The sequence below is a fragment of the Oncorhynchus keta genome, chromosome 1 (assembly GCF_023373465.1).
Source record: "Oncorhynchus keta strain PuntledgeMale-10-30-2019 chromosome 1, Oket_V2, whole genome shotgun sequence".
Classification (NCBI taxonomy): Eukaryota; Metazoa; Chordata; class Actinopteri; order Salmoniformes; family Salmonidae; genus Oncorhynchus; species Oncorhynchus keta.
This window is the reverse complement of record NC_068421.1, coordinates 60,155,262-60,175,963: the sequence shown is the minus strand read 5'-3', so window position 1 is coordinate 60,175,963 and position 20,702 is coordinate 60,155,262. Positions and strand designations below refer to the sequence as shown.

The 20,702-nt window shown below is 43.9% G+C and overlaps 1 protein-coding gene across 9 annotated transcripts in view; it reads left to right on the top strand.

Moving 5' to 3' along the window:
* The window catches only part of LOC118389684 (transcription factor E2-alpha-like), a 39,754-nt gene extending 25,314 nt beyond the window's left edge, over positions 1 to 14,440 (top strand). For 2 of the 9 annotated variants that reach the window (XM_035779534.2, XM_035779568.2), the window contains 13 exons: positions 5,157 to 5,271; positions 6,067 to 6,224; positions 6,420 to 6,561; positions 6,758 to 6,816; positions 6,918 to 6,996; positions 7,232 to 7,308; positions 7,408 to 7,617; positions 7,733 to 7,844; positions 8,019 to 8,160; positions 9,253 to 9,315; positions 9,872 to 10,107; positions 10,368 to 10,519; positions 10,622 to 14,440. In XM_035779534.2, coding sequence (XP_035635427.1) covers positions 5,157 to 5,271; positions 6,067 to 6,224; positions 6,420 to 6,561; positions 6,758 to 6,816; positions 6,918 to 6,996; positions 7,232 to 7,308; positions 7,408 to 7,617; positions 7,733 to 7,844; positions 8,019 to 8,160; positions 9,253 to 9,315; positions 9,872 to 10,107; positions 10,368 to 10,513 — 1,539 coding nt within the window. In that variant the 3' untranslated portion in view covers positions 10,514 to 10,519; positions 10,622 to 14,440. The remainder of the gene's footprint in view (positions 1 to 5,156; positions 5,272 to 6,066; positions 6,225 to 6,419; positions 6,562 to 6,757; positions 6,817 to 6,917; positions 6,997 to 7,231; positions 7,309 to 7,407; positions 7,618 to 7,732; positions 7,845 to 8,018; positions 8,161 to 9,252; positions 9,316 to 9,871; positions 10,108 to 10,367; positions 10,520 to 10,621) is intronic. The other 7 variants (XM_035779538.2, XM_035779540.2, XM_035779551.2 and 4 more) reach the window with 7 other exon arrangements.
* The last annotated feature ends 6,262 nt before the right edge of the window (positions 14,441 to 20,702 follow it).

Sequence of the window (20,702 nt, the reverse complement as noted above, 5' to 3'; positions counted from 1 at the left end):
CACGGAGACACGGACAGACAGACGGAGACACGGACAGACAGACGGAGACACGGACAGACAGACGGAGACACAGACAGACAGACGGAGACACAGACAGACAGACGGAGACACAGACAGACAGACGGAGACACAGACAGACAGACGGAGACACAGACAGACAGACGGAGACACAGACAGACAGACGGAGACACAGACAGACAGACGGAGACACAGACAGACAGACGGAGACACAGACAGACAGACGGAGACACAGACAGAGAGGCGGACACACAGACGGACAGACACGCACACAGACGGACAGACACGACACACAGACAGACACACACACACAGACAGACGGACAGACAGACACACAGACAGACACACACAGACAGACACACACACAGACAGACACACAGACAGACAGACACACAGACAGACACACACACAGACAGACGGAGACACAGACAGACAGACGGAGACACAGACAGACAGACGGAGACACAGACAGACAGACGGAGACACAGACAGACAGACGGAGACACAGACAGACAGACGGAGACACAGACAGAGAGACAGACACACAGACAGACAGACACGCACACAGACAGACGGACAGACAGACACACAGACAGACACACACAGACAGACAGACACACAGACAGACACACACAGACAGACACACAGACAGACACACACAGACAGACACACACAGACAGACAGACACACAGACAGACAGACACACACACAGACAGACGGAGACACAGACAGACAGACGGAGACACAGACAGACAGACAAACAGACAGACAGACAAACAGACAGAGAGACACAGACAGACAGACAGAGAGACACAGACAGACAGCCAGAGAGACACAGACAGACATACAGACAGAGAGACACAGACAGACAGAGACACAGACAGACAGACACACAGAGACACAGACAGACAGACGGAGACACAGACGGACAGACGGAGACACAGACGGACAGACTGAGACACAGACGGACAGACGGAGACACAGACGGACAGACACGCACACAGACGGACAGACACGCACACAGACGGACAGACAGACACACAGACAGACACACACACAGACAGACGGAGACACAGACGGACAGACACACAGACAGACAGACGGAGACACAGACAGACAGACGGAGACACAGACAGACAGACGGAGACACAGACAGACAGACACAGACACAGACAGACACACAGACAGACAGACACACAGACAGACAGACAGAGACACAGACAGACACACAGACAGACAGACACACAGACAGACAGACACACAGACAGACAGACAGACAGACAGACAGACAGACAGACAGACACACAGACAGAGACACAGACAGAGAGGCAGACAGACAGACACACAGACAGACAGACACACAGACAGACAGACAGACAGACAGACAGACAGACAGACAGACAGAGGCAGACAGACACACAGACAGACAGACAGAGACAGACACACAGACAGACAGACAGACAGACAGACACACAGACAGACAGACACAGACAGACAGACGGAGACACAGACAGACAGACGGAGACACAGACAGACAGACCAGACAGAGACACAGACAGACAGACAGACCGACAGAGACACAGACAGACAGACAGACCAGAGACACAGACAGACACACAGACAGACAGACAGACAGACAGACAGACAGACAGACAGACAGAGACACAGACAGACAGACAGACGGAGACACAGACAGACAGACAGACCGAGACACAGACCGAGACACAGACAGACAGAGACACAGACAGACAGACAGACAGACAGACAGACAGACAGACAGAGACAGACAGACAGAGACAGCAGACAGACAGACAGACAGACACACAGACAGACAGACAGACAGACAGACAGACAGACAGACACAGACAGAGAGGCAGACAGACACACAGACAGACAGACAGACAGACAGACACACACAGACAGACAGACAGACAGACAGACAGACAGAGACACAGACAGAGACAGACAGACAGACAGACACACAGACAGACAGACAGACAGACAGACACACAGACAGACACACAGACAGACACAGACAGACAGACAGACACACAGACAGACAGACGGAGACACAGACAGACAGACGGAGACACAGACAGACAGACGGAGACACAGACAGACAGACGGAGACACAGACAGACAGACGGAGACACAGACAGCCAGACGGAGACACAGACAGCCAGACGGAGACACAGACAGCCAGCCAGACAGAGACACAGACAGACAGACAGACCGACAGAGACACAGACAGACAGACAGACCGACAGAGACACAGACAGACAGACAGACAGACGGAGACACAGACAGACAGACAGACAGACAGAGAGGCAGACAGACAGAGAGGCAGACAGACAGAGAGGCAGACAGAGAGGCAGGCAGACACAGAGACACAGACAGACAGAGACAGACACAGAGACACAGGCAGACAGAGACACAGGCAGACAGAGACACAGGCAGACAGAGACACAGGCAGACAGAGACACAGGCAGACAGAGACACAGACAGAGACACAGACAGAGACACAGACAGAGACACAGGCAGACAGACACAGACAGAGACACAGGCAGACAGAGACACAGACAGAGACAGAGACACAGACAGAGACACAGACAGAGACACAGGCAGACAGACACAGACAGAGACACAGGCAGACAGAGACACAGACAGAGACAGAGACAGAGACACAGACAGAGACACAGGCAGACAGACAGACAAAGGGCCTCTGCTCACTCAGGCAAACTGACAGCCCAGGCTAGTGAGAGAGCCTCCAAACAAACAACATTAGTCTACAACACTGGGCTCAAGGCTTCTGTCTAAGCCTGCAAATAAGCAACTATAGTCCCTAGTTTACAACACTGCTCAGGCTACTGATAATGCTTCCAAATAACCAACAGTGGGAAATAACACGAGTTGTTTGTGTTGAACTAATGCTTGAGAATGCATGCCGGGGGTATGTCCTTGCCTTGTATGATGGTCCAGATATTTCTGGTGTGTTCGGGCTGCCTGATGCCTTATTAGTGGAAGACTGGAAGGCCCTCTCCTCTGCCAGGGATCATAAAATAAATATTGCCATTAGACAAATGTTCTGTAACCGAAAACATTGCCACATGCACTCTCCAATATGACAGTCATATTGAAACCTCTGTGGTCAGAACTTTACCTATGAAACATACATGATGTTAAACACAGGTTTTAGTGTAAATTCATTTGAACTCCCAGCTGCCCCCCTTCTCTCCCCCTCCATCCGTCTGCCTACGCTTCGCCACATGATGGTCTGGGTGGCCTCCCCCTGTGAGTGACCCAGTTGTGAGGCGCGCTGCTCGCGAGGCCTCTTAGCCTGTGTCTGAGCCCAGATTAATGACTGCTGATGATCCTGTGTCCCTCTCCCCTCCCTTCGCACCCTCAGCTCTGTGTTGTAACCTAGTCCGGCAAAGCTCTCCAGTCCTCCCACTCGTCCAACCCAACTGACAGACCCCTCCACTAATCCTCCAATACCTGTACACTGGAGTCCAGCACTGACCCCTAACCTAAATGTCACATACAACACATCCTATTTCCCAGGCTTATTGTGGCCCCTTTTTACTGAGCCAGGTGGTGGTTGTATTATTTATGTAGACAGTATTTTCTCTCTAAATTGATAGGAATCTGTTTTCTATTCTATCATATTCCATCACTTGTTTTGCCATTGACTATAGGACCTCACACACGGTCATAACCTGAATTACATGAAACACCCATTAGTGAGGATTTTCACCAGAAATCCTCTCTTTCCTTCTTAAGAACAGAATTATCCACCCGCAATCATTGTTTCATTCCCCCACCTCTATCTAGAGCAGAGGATTCGCTCAACATTGTTTTCCCGTGAAAGACAAAGCCTAATGTTAAATGAAGTCATCTCTGGCTTGTTCTCTCGTATTAGCTGTGATGGTCGTAAATCCCCTATTACCTCACACTCCCCTCGCCATATCATGCTTTAAGTCATTCAGATTTCCTTATTCTGTCCCCCCAGCCTTATCTCTCTGCCTATTTCATAAATCATCAGCGCCTTAATACCCTCCCTCGCCCCCTTTCCCTCCCTCCCAACCTCTCTCTCTATCTCTCTCTCCACTTCTCTCCCCATGCCTCCCTCTCTCGCTGACTGGCCCCCACCTCTCTCAGCCCTCTCCTCGGCTCTCCTCAGCCCAGCTGCCTGTGGAGTTGGACCGGGTCCAGGAACAGGCAGATGGCTCTGTAATTAGAAGTGCATCTCTCCATTCCCTTTCCACTTCTCCCTGTTAAATCAAATTACAGGAAAAAAAACTGTTTTCTGGATTAGCATTCTTTGCAGCATATCCTCTCCCCCCCTCTTCTCTCTCTCTCTCTTTCATCCCTCTTTCTCCTCATACATGCCAGAAAGCGTGAGTGATGGGTTATGGTGTCAGAACGCTGGGATCTTTTTGTCCGTATGAATTTTATGGGAGTGATTCGACGTTCTCGACACATGCGGCAAGAAGGCTCGGGAACGGCATGGCATTTTGAATGTGAAATTCATTGTGGTTCAGAATAACTTGAATGACCCATTGAAGCATTGAAGGGCCATTTAACAAAAATGTCTATTTGAGTATTCAAACCCATGGTTGGGACACACTCGTATCACCCCCCAATTAAATGTTAAAACTGTCAATACAATACTATACTGTAGAAATCTGAGAAATCATTAAATGTGATCCCCTTGCTGATTTGAGGTCATGGGCTCGACAATGGTGTGTGTCTGTGAGCTACCAGTGAGAGGCGAGCTGCAGGCGGTAACCCTGCTATGTCACCAGGCTCCTGGGAAAGCGGAGGCACTGGCTGGGCTGTGGGATTGTATCTGTCTCCGTGACCAGCATGGCCACTGTGCTGCTCTCTCACACAGCACAAGCAGGGGTAGCATGCCAGCTTCACCCTCGCCACCTCCTGGCTGCTTAGTGCAACAACGTTACACATTAAGACCATTTTATTGGCAGTTCCAGTATGCATTTGTAGTCGTCTTGGCAATAGTGACACCTGCCAATTTAGATGTAAGGAGCAGACAACTTTATTCCAGGGCAGGCTAAATGTAGGCATATGTCGTGTGTGTTTGAAATGGCGCTTAACGCCAACTGTGTTTGACCCTTAAGGTGTATGCCTCTTCCTCTGGGGATGAATATGCACGTGACAACGGAGGATATCCTGGCACCAAACCTGGCTCTGTCTACCCGGGCTCTTTCTACATGCAAGGTAACTACTTGCAAGGTAACCATTTTAAGCACTTTCATAAACTGTCATTGGAGTGAGTACACTGTCTAACCTTTCTTTGTTATTTTAGCTCTGTGTTAAAGGTAGAATTACACTCGGTCTCAAATAGCCACCTGTCTCTTTTTTAATAGCCAGGCAACGACACACATTTCAGCACATAAACGCCTGTTTCAAATAAACGCTGGGTATAATCGAATAGTTTTGAGGTTACCGTGAATTACCATTCATTCTTTACAAGGTTTAATGTTTGACTTGTTCCATTAAATAATTCAGTAATGACTCGAAACAAGGATTGCAATCATCCATTTTTATCGCCAGTAACAAACTGCTAGCCATTGGCTGCTAACAGCGTAGAACTGCTAGTTAACTGGCAAGCACAAAAACACTTTGGGAGTGAGTACAAGACCTGAGAGACTGGCCAATCGCCCTCTAGTGGCAAAAGTAAGAACTGACAAATGCAGTCAAAAAAAAAAGTGTTTTTTAACATTTATTTTGTATCGAGGCAAAAGAAACGTGACAGTGTGTAGGTAACACATTAGTGCAGGAAATTAAGACATTTATTAAAATGCTGGAAGTAAACAATTAACTATGCAAATTAGCATTGTGCATTAAGGAAATAGACGCCTGTCTTAAATAGAAACCTGTCTCTCTAATAAGCACTTGTTGTGGTCAGAGATTTTAAGCAAATAAACCAAAACAGTAAATGAAAATGTTTTGAGTTAAAATGCCCTGGAGTTAGTCATGGTTCAGTGAGTAATAAGTCCATTGCCTAACCCTTGTTGTTGTTGACAGAGGGCCTCCACCCCTCCTCTGACCCCTGGGCCTCCTCAGGACCTCTGGGTCAGTCTGGCTACTCTGCCATGCTGGGGAACTCCCCCCACATTGGCCAGCCAGGCTCCTTCTCTGCCATCAACCCACAGGACAGGATGGTGAGGACAGCCCCTCAATATGTAATATTTCAAATAGTTTATATTCAAATTCCTTGTTTTCCTTTTGAAGTAACTGTTGTATTGAATTAGTACATGCAACAATGTTTTTTGTAATCTTTATTTGTTTCTGTATTCTGTTTATGCCATTTCTCCTCTATGACGAATCCAACTTCCATGCAAGTGGCTCTAACCCAAGCTGTTCTGTCCTCCCTCCAGAAGCGTCAACCCCTACCTCTGTCCCCACAGAACTACCCTCTCCATGGCAGTGAGGTGAACGGCAGCCTCCCACCCGGCTTCCACTCTGGCTCTGGGAGCTACAACCACACGCCCTCCATTAACGGAGCAGACGGCATCATGGGTACAACTAACGCTCACATGACATCCAATCGCTTTTTTTAACCAATTACCTTGTCTATATCCTGTGAAACATGTTGCGCTGCCCCTCGGTTTAACGGTGTATTTAAAGCGGTCTCACTAGCTTATTGGAGACCTTTTTGAAGTAGTTTCTGCCTTGTAAAATAATGTTTGATCAATAAGCCATCTTTTCTCCACAGCCAACAGAGGCGCCACTGCAGGGAGCTCAGGGGATGAGATTGGGAAGGCTCTTGCATCGGTGAGTAATCCTCCAAAAAAACCCTACTGCCTTTTTGTTTTGTATAGTCTTCTTTGTGCTGTTGTTCAGTGGCTGAAGGTACCCTTTCCTGACGATTGTAGATCTACCCCTCGGACCACAACAGTAACAACTTCTCCTCCACACCCTCCACCCCAGTGGGCTCGCCCCAGGGAATTGCAGGTATACATACTGGATTGCTATATCTGCTGCATTTGGTAGCTTGTATTAGTTAAGAGTTTTAAGGGCAGACAATTGGATGAAATAGTGATGAAAATCTGTAATGGAAATGATTCCCTATTAGCACATGGGCTTGACTGGAGCTCTGGATCGCCATCTACTGGTAGAAATCAGAGCTGTCATTTTGTCGGTCACACTTTTCCGTGTAAATGTGGCATCTTATCTATTCTCTCTGCAGGAGCTGCATCTCAATGGCCAAGACCTTCAGGACAGTCTGCCCTGTCACCCAACTACGAAGGGCAACTGCACGCCCTGGTACGCACGATTCACTCTTTACTACAAATAATAAACTATTATTTGATGTGATCGTATTATCAACGTAGTGACTGAGATTTGCCCTGTGTCTCCTTGCAGCAGAACAAAATGGAGGACCGTCTGGAAGAGGCCATCCACGTGCTGCGTAGTCACGCTGTCCAGGGCCCGCCCGGCTTGGGGGGAGGAGCCCACTCTGACATGCACAGCCTGCTGAGCGCTGTGTCGTCTGCGCACAACGGTGGCCTGGGAGGCCTCTCTCAGGCCTTCTCCAATGCTGGCCTGGCCCTCAGCAACAGACACCCTGCCATGGTGAGCACGCCCTCTGACCTCTGGTTCCAACACTAAAGCCCTGTTGTCTAACATCACTGAGATTGTGATGATGCTTTTGTTGTGTTTTATCACATGCTTTGTTCCCATTCTCCAGGGAGGAAACCATCACGAGGAGCCCACAGGCCTTCCTCCCAGCAGTACCCTGCTGCACGGTCACCACGCCTCCGGACCCCCTCAGTCCACTGGACAATCCGACGGCTTCACCAGTGAGTCACACGCGCCTCTCGCACACTCTCATTCGCTACTCTCATCCTCTCTGTGAGATGTACTCCTTTTCCCTGATGTAATGTGTCCGCCATGGCAAACAGATAAGATAATGGGCTACTTAATTGTTCTTTAAATCGGAAATACTGACGGTGAGGTTCCGTTCTGCTCCACAGGTCTGCCAGGAAGCGTGGCCCGCTCCACACACTCGTCCAGTGGCTCGGACATCAAGAGAGAGGACAAGGAGGACGAAGAGAACTCCTCCATCGCTGACAAGTCTGAGGACGAGAAGAAGGAAACCAAACGCATCAGAGCAAGGTAGGTGATCACCCTGACTATTGATAGTGGTAACTGTGATGCATACATTCTGTCTGTGTGTAGGGATGGGCACGGTTATTCCAATATCCAAACGTTGGTATTCAATTTACTTTTTTGAGAAAACAAATAATATAGGCCTATTGTAATGAAAAGGTTTTGTCAAATGGTCTATGTGACATTGCTACATACAACAATAGACCATGCCATTAGAAATGTGAATAAAGCAACCGTTTTTATAAGTGCGCCCCTTTAAAAAGATGTACCGGCAGCCTACATTTTTCACGCATGTAACTTATTGTCGGTCATTCAAAGCAGCACTACTGTCAGAGGCTCCACGTGTAGCAAGTGAAGTGGGAGATTTCTCATCCATACAAAATGGAATAACAGTTACAGGATTTAAGTTGGCTAAATGAGAAGGAATGGGCTACAATGATCAACCAATAGGTAGGCTGTTTAATATGAATGGAGTTGTTGCGGGGAGCGCAGCGAAAGAGCCAGCTAGCAAGGCTAAATGAGGCTAACTAACTTGGTGGCTAGTGTAGCTAGCTTGTTTACATGGATTTGATGCAGTAAAGACAGACACTACCAGATGAGATGATAGACCCATTTGTTGCTGCGGTAGATTATCTGTCTTGCGCAAGTTGGTTTGGCTACTTTCTCTCCCTCTGTATCAGACACACCGGCCCCTGCTCCTCTCGTGCCGTTCCCCGTCTGTGCTGAAACAACAAGCCGAGTGCACAGCACAATCAACTCCCCATTTGCAGTTGACGTTTGTTCTTTAAAACACATGTGTTTCAACTATCTGGATATCCACTTAAAAATATATATATATATTTAAATAGTGAAAGGCAAGTCGGAGGTAACGCAGTGTTATTATGGGCATATTTCTTTGTGCTGTTGATTATTTTATCCCACATAGGTGAACATTTAGTTAAATTCTGGTACGCAAACTAATACAAGGATAAACACATGACATTACGCCCCCATTTTATATGCTCAATTACCACTGTTAGTTAGCTGTGTTCGTTGCGTTGGTCACTCCATTTCCCGCTAGTTGTGTAATGCCCTCCCCTCATGTCCCGTTGTTTTCAGAAAGGAGGCGCTGACCCTCCAGATCCTCTCTGGCCTCTCAGGCCTGTCAGACCCGGGAGATGAGTAAGTCTCGCCATCCATAGACTGTAATGCTTGGGGAGCCAAGATTGTATAGCGATGTCCACTGTTCTGCAAAGGTCCCCACATACATTTTAAGTTGGTTTGATGGTATAGACATAGTAGTTGACAAAGTGACATTGAATAGCTTAATGGTAAAAGTTAACATTTCCAATCTATGTGGGATAAAAGTCATTATTGTTTAGTCGATTTACCAAATGGAATAGTCCTTATTATTCATTACACTGACATTGTTAACTTATTTTCCTCATCTTGAGTGAATTAATGTTTTCTATTCGGATCAATTGTATGTCTATTAACCTGTTTAATAATATGTCTGGAGCTTCCTTTTTAAAACCATTTACTTTCAGAACTACATAACTTCCTGGTGCTACCCAGGATTCTTTTAGAATGACAGCTAAATGCTTAGGCATCTATGCTTTGCATGTTTTGCTGAGGTGCAGCTGGCACATGCGGCCCAACTCTTTGAAAGTCTAGTTGCTTGGTTTGTGAGTGTCGCCCTCCCGTGGCTTCATTCCTCTCCGTGTCTTCCGCCTTCTAGTCCAGAGGATGAGGATGACGAGGACCTTCCTCCTGAGGTAAAGGTAGAGCGTGAGAAAGAGCGGCGAGTGGCCAACAACGCCCGCGAGCGGCTGCGAGTGCGAGACATCAACGAGGCTTTCAAGGAGCTGGGCCGCATGTGCCAGCTGCACCTCAGCAACGACAAACCTCAGACCAAGCTGCTCATCCTGCATCAAGCCGTCAACGTCATTCTCAACCTGGAGCAGCAAGTCCGAGGTAACGCAGTGCTACTGCGACCATATTTCTTTGCATTTGTTTTACGCGTTGACCTCGGTATTACTTTGTCCCCTGTGTGTATTCTTTCCTCAGGGACCGAGGAACCGAACAGAGTATTTCATCCAGCTGTTTTTCAGACAAGAAAATCAGTTTTATGTATATATTTTTTAAAGGATTAAATAGGTTTGGAGCACAATGGAAAGTTGGATAACTAACTTGAATGCAATGTAAACTCATCTTCTCTCCTTCCACCTGGTCAGAACGTAACCTGAACCCTAAAGCAGCGTGTCTGAAGCGACGGGAGGAGGAGAAGGTGTCTGGGGTGGTGGGTGACTCCCCCATGCAGCTCTCGGGAGGCCACCCCGGCATGGGGGGAGACGGCCATAACCCAGTCAGTCATATGTAATACCAGGTAGGTACCTCTTCATCCGTCAATAATTGTAGTACTTTTGAGTTGATCACTTCACCAAAATTCAAGTTTGGAATACTACCACTGTTGTATTTTCCTTTGCAGATCTAATGGAATTCCCTTGGCTCTCGGAAGATGTGGCCTTAATCTCTTCTTCCACCCATTCTTCTCAGTGTGTGTGTGTGTGTGTGTGTGTGTGTGTGTGTGTGTGTGTGTGTACACGTATACTGATGTTTTTGTGTATTGTCAAATTCAGTTTCAAGACGCACATTCACATACCCTTATCCACACATGCATACTGCCAAAACTGACACAGCCAATTTGCCGCACTCATGACCATGACTACCAGCGCAAATGTGAACTTTATTTTATTTAATTTTTTTTTTATACATACATTTTTTGCTTCTATAACATGATGGAACACCAGAGTAATAGTGTCCTGCCACTAATGGGACTCAACACACTGCCGAGAGGTGCTCTGTGAACGATAGAAGCCTAACAAATGACAAATTTAATCAAGGATTTGTGCCTAATTGTTACATGTTTTATATGAGACATTTAAGCAAACTGCTTACATTTGCGGAACATTTTGGTTAGGGGTTGTTATATGTATGAGCACATTTTTTCAGGTTTAGTTTTGTCATTCCCAACTTAATGGTACAGTCTTACATATGTTATGTAACCAAACCCATGCAATAGAGAGGGGACATGACCTGCATCGGGGTAGAGTTGCAGGCCCCACCGCAGCTCTGTGGGCCCGGCATGAGATGAGGGAGAAGGGAGATGAACCTCCGCTGCCCAGTTGTCATGTTCTCAGAGTTGTAGAAAATTATTCTCCAAGGCTGTTCTTTCCATCCATAAACAAAAGAATGGTATTTCAGACTCCAGTATTGTTCCCCTCAGTGTAGGTTATTCGGGAGATGCCGGTTTAGCTGGCCAGGGGTAGAGGAGGACAAAGTGCAGTTTTACAGCACAAAAGAAGAGTCGGTTTCATCCTGCATCTCACCCATAGGCTACTATTGACTCCATCAAAAACTACAGAAAAGCTTGTGGCGCTAACCAGCCAATCTGTCACATTTTCTCATGAGACTGGAGGCTTGGTTTGATGGGCAACTTATGGCCGTATTGTGTAGTGCCACCCTCTGAGTTTTTCAAATCAATTGACCCTGTACCAACACGCACCACCTAAGGACACCAAAATAAATGTGATGCTTCACCCCCTGCATTGTCATTGTTAAAAGACTAACACTAGGTGCACATTTGCAGATGCAGGTTCGACCATTGATGCCCATAATTAAATACAATCTTAATACTTGTTATAAGTTAAGTTGTCTATTCTTAAAATTGAAGCTTTGAGCATTCCCAATGAACTATCAAGTCCTCACCCTTCTCCTGTGAAGTCCTGACTATATTATTAAAGTGGCTACTTAATGAGGCAAAATCTCTTTTGTAAATCCACCTCATTCTTTCAAAAATCCAAGGATATTATTTCAAGTGGGGCAAAATAAAATATATATATATATATATAAATAAATATATATTTTTTGTTAGTCTATACATTGTAGATTTTTTAAATAAATGACAATGTTAGTTTAGAGTGTATCGTAGTTGAGTAGAATGAAGAGATGATATTAAATGTATTTTCAAAATGAACTCCAATTGCACTGTCAACTTGGAGAGGAAAGTTGAATAAAAACACAGGCTCAGAATATAAACAAAGACAGATGGGGTCAGTTGTAGGCTTAATTATCATTATGTATTTAGGGACTATTAAGCTGTCAGTCTTTGGTGCATACCTTTTTGATGCGATTGCTACATTTGATAAGGGTACAGTGGCCTAAGATATTGTTCCTGTGTTAAAAAAAACAAACATTTATTAAGGAAGTGTGTTTTGTCTGTTACCCAGATGGATTATTTATTTTCAAATGGGAATGTGTGGATGCCTCTGACTGTCCTATTGAAGTGTTCTTACTGAATGGTAGTGTCACTTTACAAGTAAACATCTACGGAGACGGGCTCTGGCTCGAACAGTAATTATGCAACTGGTTTTGAATGTACCATTCAAATGTGGATTGCCTTCATTTTCAAGTATGTATCCAGGTTTTTTCAGTCGGTTCAATGTTATTTTATCTTCATTTCAAACGTTCCATTCTACTCTGCACTCGTTCATGTGGTCATCAATGTGCAGCTATGCTAGAGTGTCCTGACATGTTATTTTGGAGGCAGGAGTTTGTGTGTAAGATACAGGATGGTTTGAAAATACAACAGTGTTAATTCCTGTGATAAGTTATTATCATGGCCTCAGACATGGTATAGCAGCACCATCTAACCACAGGGGCAGAAATGTGCATTGTTACCTGTTGGTCATAGTATTGAGAAGGATTTAAGTTTACTTTGTAGAAAAATAGGGGAAAAGAAAAATACAGTTTTGAATCAATAGTGTGGCCTTTTCATTCTCAAGACTAAAGATGTCATTATTGGGGAGTGATGCCTTATCAGTGCCTGAACTTGTATTTTCATAACTATAAAGACAGTTTTCTCTTTTTAACCATAACATTTCATGTATCGCCAGGAGTAGAGGTACATAGGATGACCCCCCTTCAATTTTCAGGAAGAAGTTGAGAATGGGAGAAAAAAAACATGGGCTTTTTTTCAATGTATCTAGTTAAATAAACATGAACGTTATGTATATCGCTTAGTTACTTTTTATATTTTTTTACTGATTTGACCATTTGTCCAAACTACTGTTAAGTTGTGGCCGTGGGGTCAGGTTCCTGGTTTTGTTTGTTTCTGTTTGCCCCCCCCCGTATTGAAAAACCACTCAACACTACTGGGTTCTAAGATGCTGGTTTCTGCCCTTGTGATTTGCTTTTCGAAGCACCTCAATGTCAATATATGGCTTCAGCTTTGAAGTGGGGGGGCTGTGTTATTTTGAGCCATGATAACTGGAGCTTCTTGTCATATTACAACTTACAAAATTTGTCTGTGTAAAAAAAAAAAAAAAAAAAGCGCGCAGCAGTGATGCTATATTTAGTCATTTATGACCATTTCCTTTGCGTTGAGACTTCTCTTTTCTTATTTCTGATTGCCAGCTCATTATTGACTTTGACAGTGACTTCTTGTAAGAGGTATTTATGTACCTCTTCAAAGAGTTGATTTGAAGACTTGTTTCTCTACTATTACAAGGTTAAATGTGTACTAAATATACAAGATTTGTTCTGAGGGGGAAAAAATGGACTGAGCTGATTTGTCATTGCTTATTCTGTGAACATCCCAAAATGACAATTCACAACCTGTATTCTGAGTTGTTGGATAGGGGGGGAAAGATGGGAGGGTCTATTTTCTGTGTCTCTCTTGACCTGAATATTGACACTGGCCCTGTTTTGAATACTTATAAGTGCATCCACCCCTCCTTGCTCAATGATATGACTGGATAGTGTGAAGTGTATTGTCAACCTGTTAAAATGTGCTATATGAATAACTTTTTTGATTTCATTGGTATATGACAGCAAACCTTTCTTTTCCTAACCACTTCTTTCAGATCAAATCAAATGTATTTATAAAGCCCTTTTTTTTATTTTATTTTTTACATCCGATCATAGATCAATTCAAGGAGGAGGGAAATACTTTTTTTAATGTATTCAAATGGGGCTACTCACACACTGCTACAGAGCCTGGCATCTTACACTTGCAGTGAGGACACAATCAAGATTGAGCAGTGTCTTCAGAGTGCCTCCAGTCCCAGTCTCCTTTATTATTTTTTATATATATAAAGTAGTTATTGAGAACTGTCCTGTATATAACAGTAATGTAGCAATAAATGTGCCATTTTTAATAACAGAATTATACCTTTTTCAATGTCTGGCTTTTGAATCTTGTATACATAAAAAAAGAAAATAAAGGAAAACATTGTAATAAAGGGTTGATTATAGCTTGGAAAATGAATGGTTTCTATCAATCTCCCATTGGTGCGGAAAGGTCTGAGAAAGTATAGCCCACAATCCCTTACTAATGTTTTCCAAATGGTTGAATTTGGATCTTTTGAGCTCTGAAAGTGAACCTTTTTGATAATGATATATATATATGATTTGGTTTACTTACTATTGGGAAGGTAGCTAAATGATGCCATCATAATAAAATTAGAAACTTAATAAAAGACAAGTTTTGATGTTTAAAGAATCGGGAGGAAACTAAATTGTGGCATAACTAGCTGATGATAAAGGATTGTAAGGTAAACTCAGGCAGGTTTAGCTCTCAAACCTCCTTGTAAGCTTGTAAATAAGATGGCCTCGATGCATAGACCAACAATATTCTGCATCCTTTTCTGCTATGAGAACATTATTTTATCCTATTTGAGATAGTGATTTTCAGTTTAACAGCTTTTTAACAAACCGGCATTACAACGGACAGTCCTGAGGTGGTCCTGGGACTTTCTGGGGGGGTTCCACTAGTTACTACAGCCACAAAGTAAAATTGGCGTTATCGTAAAAGTTAATGATAACAAACGTTTGCTTTTTGAACTTAACTTAATGTTGTTATCAGGTTTAGGTTTAAAATCAGATTAAAAAATATATATATACATTTTAGCAATGGTCGGGGTTTATAACTTGTGTGGCTGTGGTAACTAGTGACGACCGTGTTTGAGGGGGAAGGTCAGAATCTTCTTATAGCTCAATCAGTTCAGAATGGTGCAGGTGCTAAAGAAGTTGATTGGGGCTAAGTACATTGCTATCGCCAGGACGTGGTAAGTTGAAGTCTGTTTATAATTTTGTGAAAACGTATTTAGACTTATAAATTAATGCTGACAGGTCCAACGTGTTCTTCCACGACCCATCACTCAGTTAGCTCGCTAAGAAGGCAGTGAGCTAGCAAGCTAACGTTAGCTACTGTTCTTTGCCTATCTGTGGTGCAAAATAGTTAGCTAGTTAATTTTGCTAAAAATATCAGGCCTTTGTGTTAATTATGGCCTTATATTTACCAAATCCACCTTGTTGGAGTGTGTTTGCTTTACCCTTCATCCAAGTCTTTGGTTTGTGTTAGTGTTGCCAGTTGTTTACAACTTGAGCCATGAGTCCGTCTTATCAAGCTGGCTTACCCTTAGGGCCCAATCTCCACTTCCTTCACCGTGGAGTTTAGTTAGCTTACCCTTCCTTGGCCTTGACGTGTAACCGTGTGAGACTGACCCCTTTTTTCCGATTTGATAGGAATTTAGATCCATTGTTGTATTGATATGCCAACCAAAATAGCCTACACCACCTCAAGTGATCTCTAGGTTGAGTGGTCAAGGGGTTGAATATTGGGGGGTGGGAGGGACTGAATTGGCAGCTGTAGTGCAAACTCCTGTAGTAGATACTGAACTTCAAATATCTACCCCCCCATTTTATAATTTGTCCAGGGTTCCCACAATGGCTGGTTGGGGGTCGGTGGGCGGAGTTGCCCTTGTCTACTTTACAGACTGGAGGTTGATCCTGGACTGGGTGCCCTATATCAACGGCAAGTTCAAGGACGACTAGAGTCACCTCTATGGCTCAGATTGGTAAGTGAACATGAAGTGAGAAAATAATTCTGGGGTGTGTTTAATTGTGTGTTTATTTCCAAAGCAATTTAACAATCCTTTCAAGCCTGTAGTTATAGGCTATGGCGTGGCCAACACATGGCACTGTCCTTAACTAGAACTGCCATGTTCATTGGCAATATTACAACAAAGTTACTACAAACAAAGAACACCGCCCCCCTCCTCCTCCTCTCGGATATCACTGCTCACTTGATAGAACATCATTAATGTAGTGCACTTTTTTAAAATTATGGATGCGCAACGCTCCCCATCTCATTCGTCAAGTAAACAAAGGACAAATCAGTTTATTGGTTCCGTAGTCAGATTTTTTATTCAACCTTAATTTTAATAGGAATACATTGAGACCTCTGTCTCTTTTACAAATGTTCCCTATACAACATTTAAAAAAATATATATGTGTACAGTTGAAGTCGGAAGTTTACATACACTTAGGTTGGCCTCAATTAAAACTCGCTTTTCAACCACTCCACAAATTTCTTGTTAATAAACTATAGTTTTGGAAAGTCAGTTAGGACATCTACTTTGTGCATGACACAATTAATTTTTCAAACAATTGTTGCCAGACAGATTATTTCACTTATAATTCACCGTATCACAATTCCCAGGGTCAGAAGTTTACATACACTAAGTTGACTGTGCCTTTAAACAGCTTGGAAAATTCCAGAAAATGATGTCATGGCTTTAGAAGCTTCTGATAGGCTAATTGACATAATTTGAGTCAATTGGAGGTGTACCTGTGGATGTATTTCAAGGCCTACCTTCAAACTCAGTGCCCATTTGCTTGACATCATGGGAAAATCAAAAGAAGTCAGCCAAGACCCCAGAAGAAATGTGTAGACCTCCACAAGACTGGTTTATCCTTGGGGGCAATTTCCATACGTCTGAAGGTACCACGTTCATCTGTATAAACAATAGTACGCAAGTATAAACACCATGGGACCACGCAACCATCATACTGCTCAGGAAGGAGACGCATTCTGTCTCCTAGAGTTGAAGGCTACCTAAACCATTTGACCCAAATTAACAATTTAAAGGCAATGCTACCAAATGCTAATTGAGTGTATGTAAACTTCTGACGGATTAGGAATGTGATGAAAGAAATAACAGCTGGAATCAATCATTCTCTACTATTATTCTGACATTTCACATTCTTAAAATAAAGTGGTGACTCTAACTGACCTAATAGGGAATTTTTACTAGGATTAAATGTCAGGAATTGTGAAAAACTTAGTTTAAATGTATTTGGCTAAGGTGTATGTAAACTTCCAACTTCAACTGTATACACACCTATCATTCCATTTTTTTTGTTGTTTTTTTTTACTATTTTCTACATTGTACAATAATAGTGAAGACATCAACACTTTGAAATAACACACATAGAATCATGTTGTAACCATAAAATCTAAATATTTTATATTTGAGATTTTTCAAAGTAGCCACCCTTTGCCTTGACGACAGCTTTGCACAGTCTTGGCATTCTCTCAACCAGCTTCATGAGGTAGTCCCCTGGAATGCATTTCAATTAACAGCTGTGCCTTGTTAATTTGTGGAATTTCTTTCCTTAATGCATTTGAGCCAAGCAGTTGAGTTGGTATACAGAAGATGGCCCTATTTGGTAAAAGACCAAGTTCATATTAGGTCAAGAACAGCTCAAATAAGCAAAGAGAAACGACAGTCCATCATTACTTTAAAACATGAAGGTCAGTCAATTCGGGGAAAATGTCAAGGACTTTGAACGTTTCTTCAAGTGCAGTCGCAAAAACCATCAAACGCTATGATGAAACTGGTTTTCATGAGGACCACCACAGGAATGGAAGACCCAGAGTTACCTCTGCTGCAGAGGATAAGTTCATTAGAGTTACCAGCCTTAGACATTGCAGCCCAAATAAATGCTTCACAGAGTTGACGTAACAGACACATATCAACATCAACTGTTCAGAGGAGACTGCATGAATCAGGCCTTCATGGTCAAATTGCTGCAAAGAAACCACTACTAAAGGACACTAATAAGAACAAGAGAGTTGCTTGGGCCAAGAAACACGGGCAATGGACATTAGACCGGTGGAATTTTCTGTCCTTTGGTTTGATGAGACAAATTTTTGGTTCCAACCGCAGTGTCTTTGAGACGCTGAGTAGGTGAACTGATCTCCACATGTGTGGTTCCCACTGTAAAGCATGCAGGAGGAGATGGTGTGGTGATGCTTTGCTGGTGACACGGTCTGATTGATTTATTTTGATTTCAAGGCATACTTAATTAACCAACATGGCTACCACAGAGTTCTGCAGCAATACACCATCCCTTCTGGTTTGTGCTTAGTGGGACTATCATTTGTTTTTCAACAGGACAATGACCAAACACAACTCCAGGCTGTGTAAGGGCTATTTTACCAAGCAGGAGAGTGATGGAGTGCTGCATCAGATGACCTGGCCACAATCATACAACCGCAACCCAATTGAGATGGTTTGGGATGAGTTGGACCGCAGAGTGAAGGAAAAGCAGCCATTAAGTACTCAGCATATGTGGGAACTCCTTCAAGACTGTTGGAAAAGCATTCCAGGTGAAGCTGGTTGAGAGAAGGTCAAGAGTGTACAAAGCTGTCATTAAGGCAAAGGGTGGCTGCTTTGAATAATGTTAAATACATTTTGATTGTTTTTTTTTGTTACTAGATGATTCCATATGTGTTATCCAAATGCAATCAATATGTACAGTGACTTCAGAAAGTATTCACACCCCTTGACTTTTTCCACATTTTGTTACAACCTGAATTTAAAAAAAAAAAAAATGTTTTTTACTGGCCTCCGCACAATACCCCATAATGTCAAAGTGGATTCATGTTTTTAGACATTTTGACAAAATGAACAGCTGAAATGTCTTATGTCAGTAAGTATTCAACCCCTTTGTTATGGCAAGCCGGTGCATCCTGTTTCCATTGATCATCCTTGAGCTGTTTCTACAACTTGATTGGAGTCAACGTGTGGTACATTTTAAATTGATTGGACATCATTTGGAAAGACACACACCTGTCTACAGTGCATTCGGAAAGTATTTAGACCCCTTGACATTTTCCACATTACAGGTCCCACAGTTGACCAGTACAGGAATTGTCCGTAGAGCTCCGAAATAGGATTGTGTCAAGTGACAGATCTGGGGAAGTGTACCAAAACATTCCTGCAGCATTGAAAGTCCCAAAGAACATAGTGGCCTCCATCAATCAACTGTATTTATAAAGACCTTTTTACATCAGCCGATGTCACAGTGCTATACAGAAACCCTGCCTAAAACCCTAAACAGCAAGCAATGCAGATGCACAGTGGCTAGAAAAAAATCCCTAGAAAGGCAGGAACTTAGAAAGAAACATAGAGAGGAACCAGGCTCTGAGGGGTGGCCAGTCTTCTTTTGGCTGTATATGGCCATTAAGGCCAGATTGTTCTTCAAGACGTTCAAACTTTCATAGGTGACCAGCAGGGTTGTAAAGGGTGCATCTGGTCAGTACCTCAAGAGTAAATGTCAGTTGGCTTTTTATAGCCGAGCATTCAGAGGTCAAGACAGCAGGTGCGGTAGAGAGTCGAAAACAGCAGGTCCGGGACAAGGTAGCACGTCCGGTGAACAGATAGGGGTTCCATAGGCAGAACAGTTGAAACTAGAGCAGCAGCAGGACAAGGTGTCCTGGGTACAGCCAGGAGTCCTCAGGCCCGGTAGTTGTGAGGCATGAGGCTCAGGTCCTCTGGGAGGGTGAGAGGGAAGAAGTTTGGAACCACCAAGACTCTTCCTAGAGCTGGCCGCCTGGGCCAAACTGAGCAATCGGGGGAGAAGGGCCTTGGTCAGGGAGGTGACCAAGAACCCGATGGTCACTCTGACAGAGCTCCAGAGTTCCTCTGTGGCGATGGAACATTCAGGAAAGACAACCATCTCTGCAGCACTCCACCAATCAGGGCTTTATGGTAGAGGGGCCAGATGGAAGCCACTCCTCTTTAAAAGCCACATGACAGCCCACTTGGAGTTTGGAAAAAAGGCACCTAAAGACTCTCGGACCATGAGAAAAAAAGATTATCTGGTCTCATGAAACCAAGATTGAACTCTTTGGCCTGAATGCCAAGTGTCACATCTGGAGGAAACCTTGCAGAATCCCTACGGTGAAGCATGGTGGTGGCAGCATCATGCTGTGGGGATGTTTACCAGCGGCAGGGACTTGGAGACTTGTCAGGATCGAGGGAAAGATGAATGGAGCAAAGTACAGAGAGAGCCCTGATTTTAAAAACCTGCTCCAGCCAAGACAACGCAGCAGTGGCTTCAGGACAAGTCTTTGAATGTCCTTGAGTGGCCCAACCAGAGCCCGGACTTGAACCAGATCGAACATCTCTGGAGAGACCTGAAAATAGCTGTGCAGCGATGTTCCCCATTCAACCTTACAGAGCTTCAGAGGATCTGCAGAGAAGAATGGAAGAAACTCCCCAAATACAACTGTGCCAAGCTTGTAGTGTCATACCCAAGAAGGCTCAAGGCTGTAATCGCTGCCAAAGGTGCTTCAACAAAGTACTGAGTAAAGGGTCTGAATACTTGTGATATTTCAGGGGTTTTTTAAAAATAAATTTTGCAAAAAATAAAGTAGT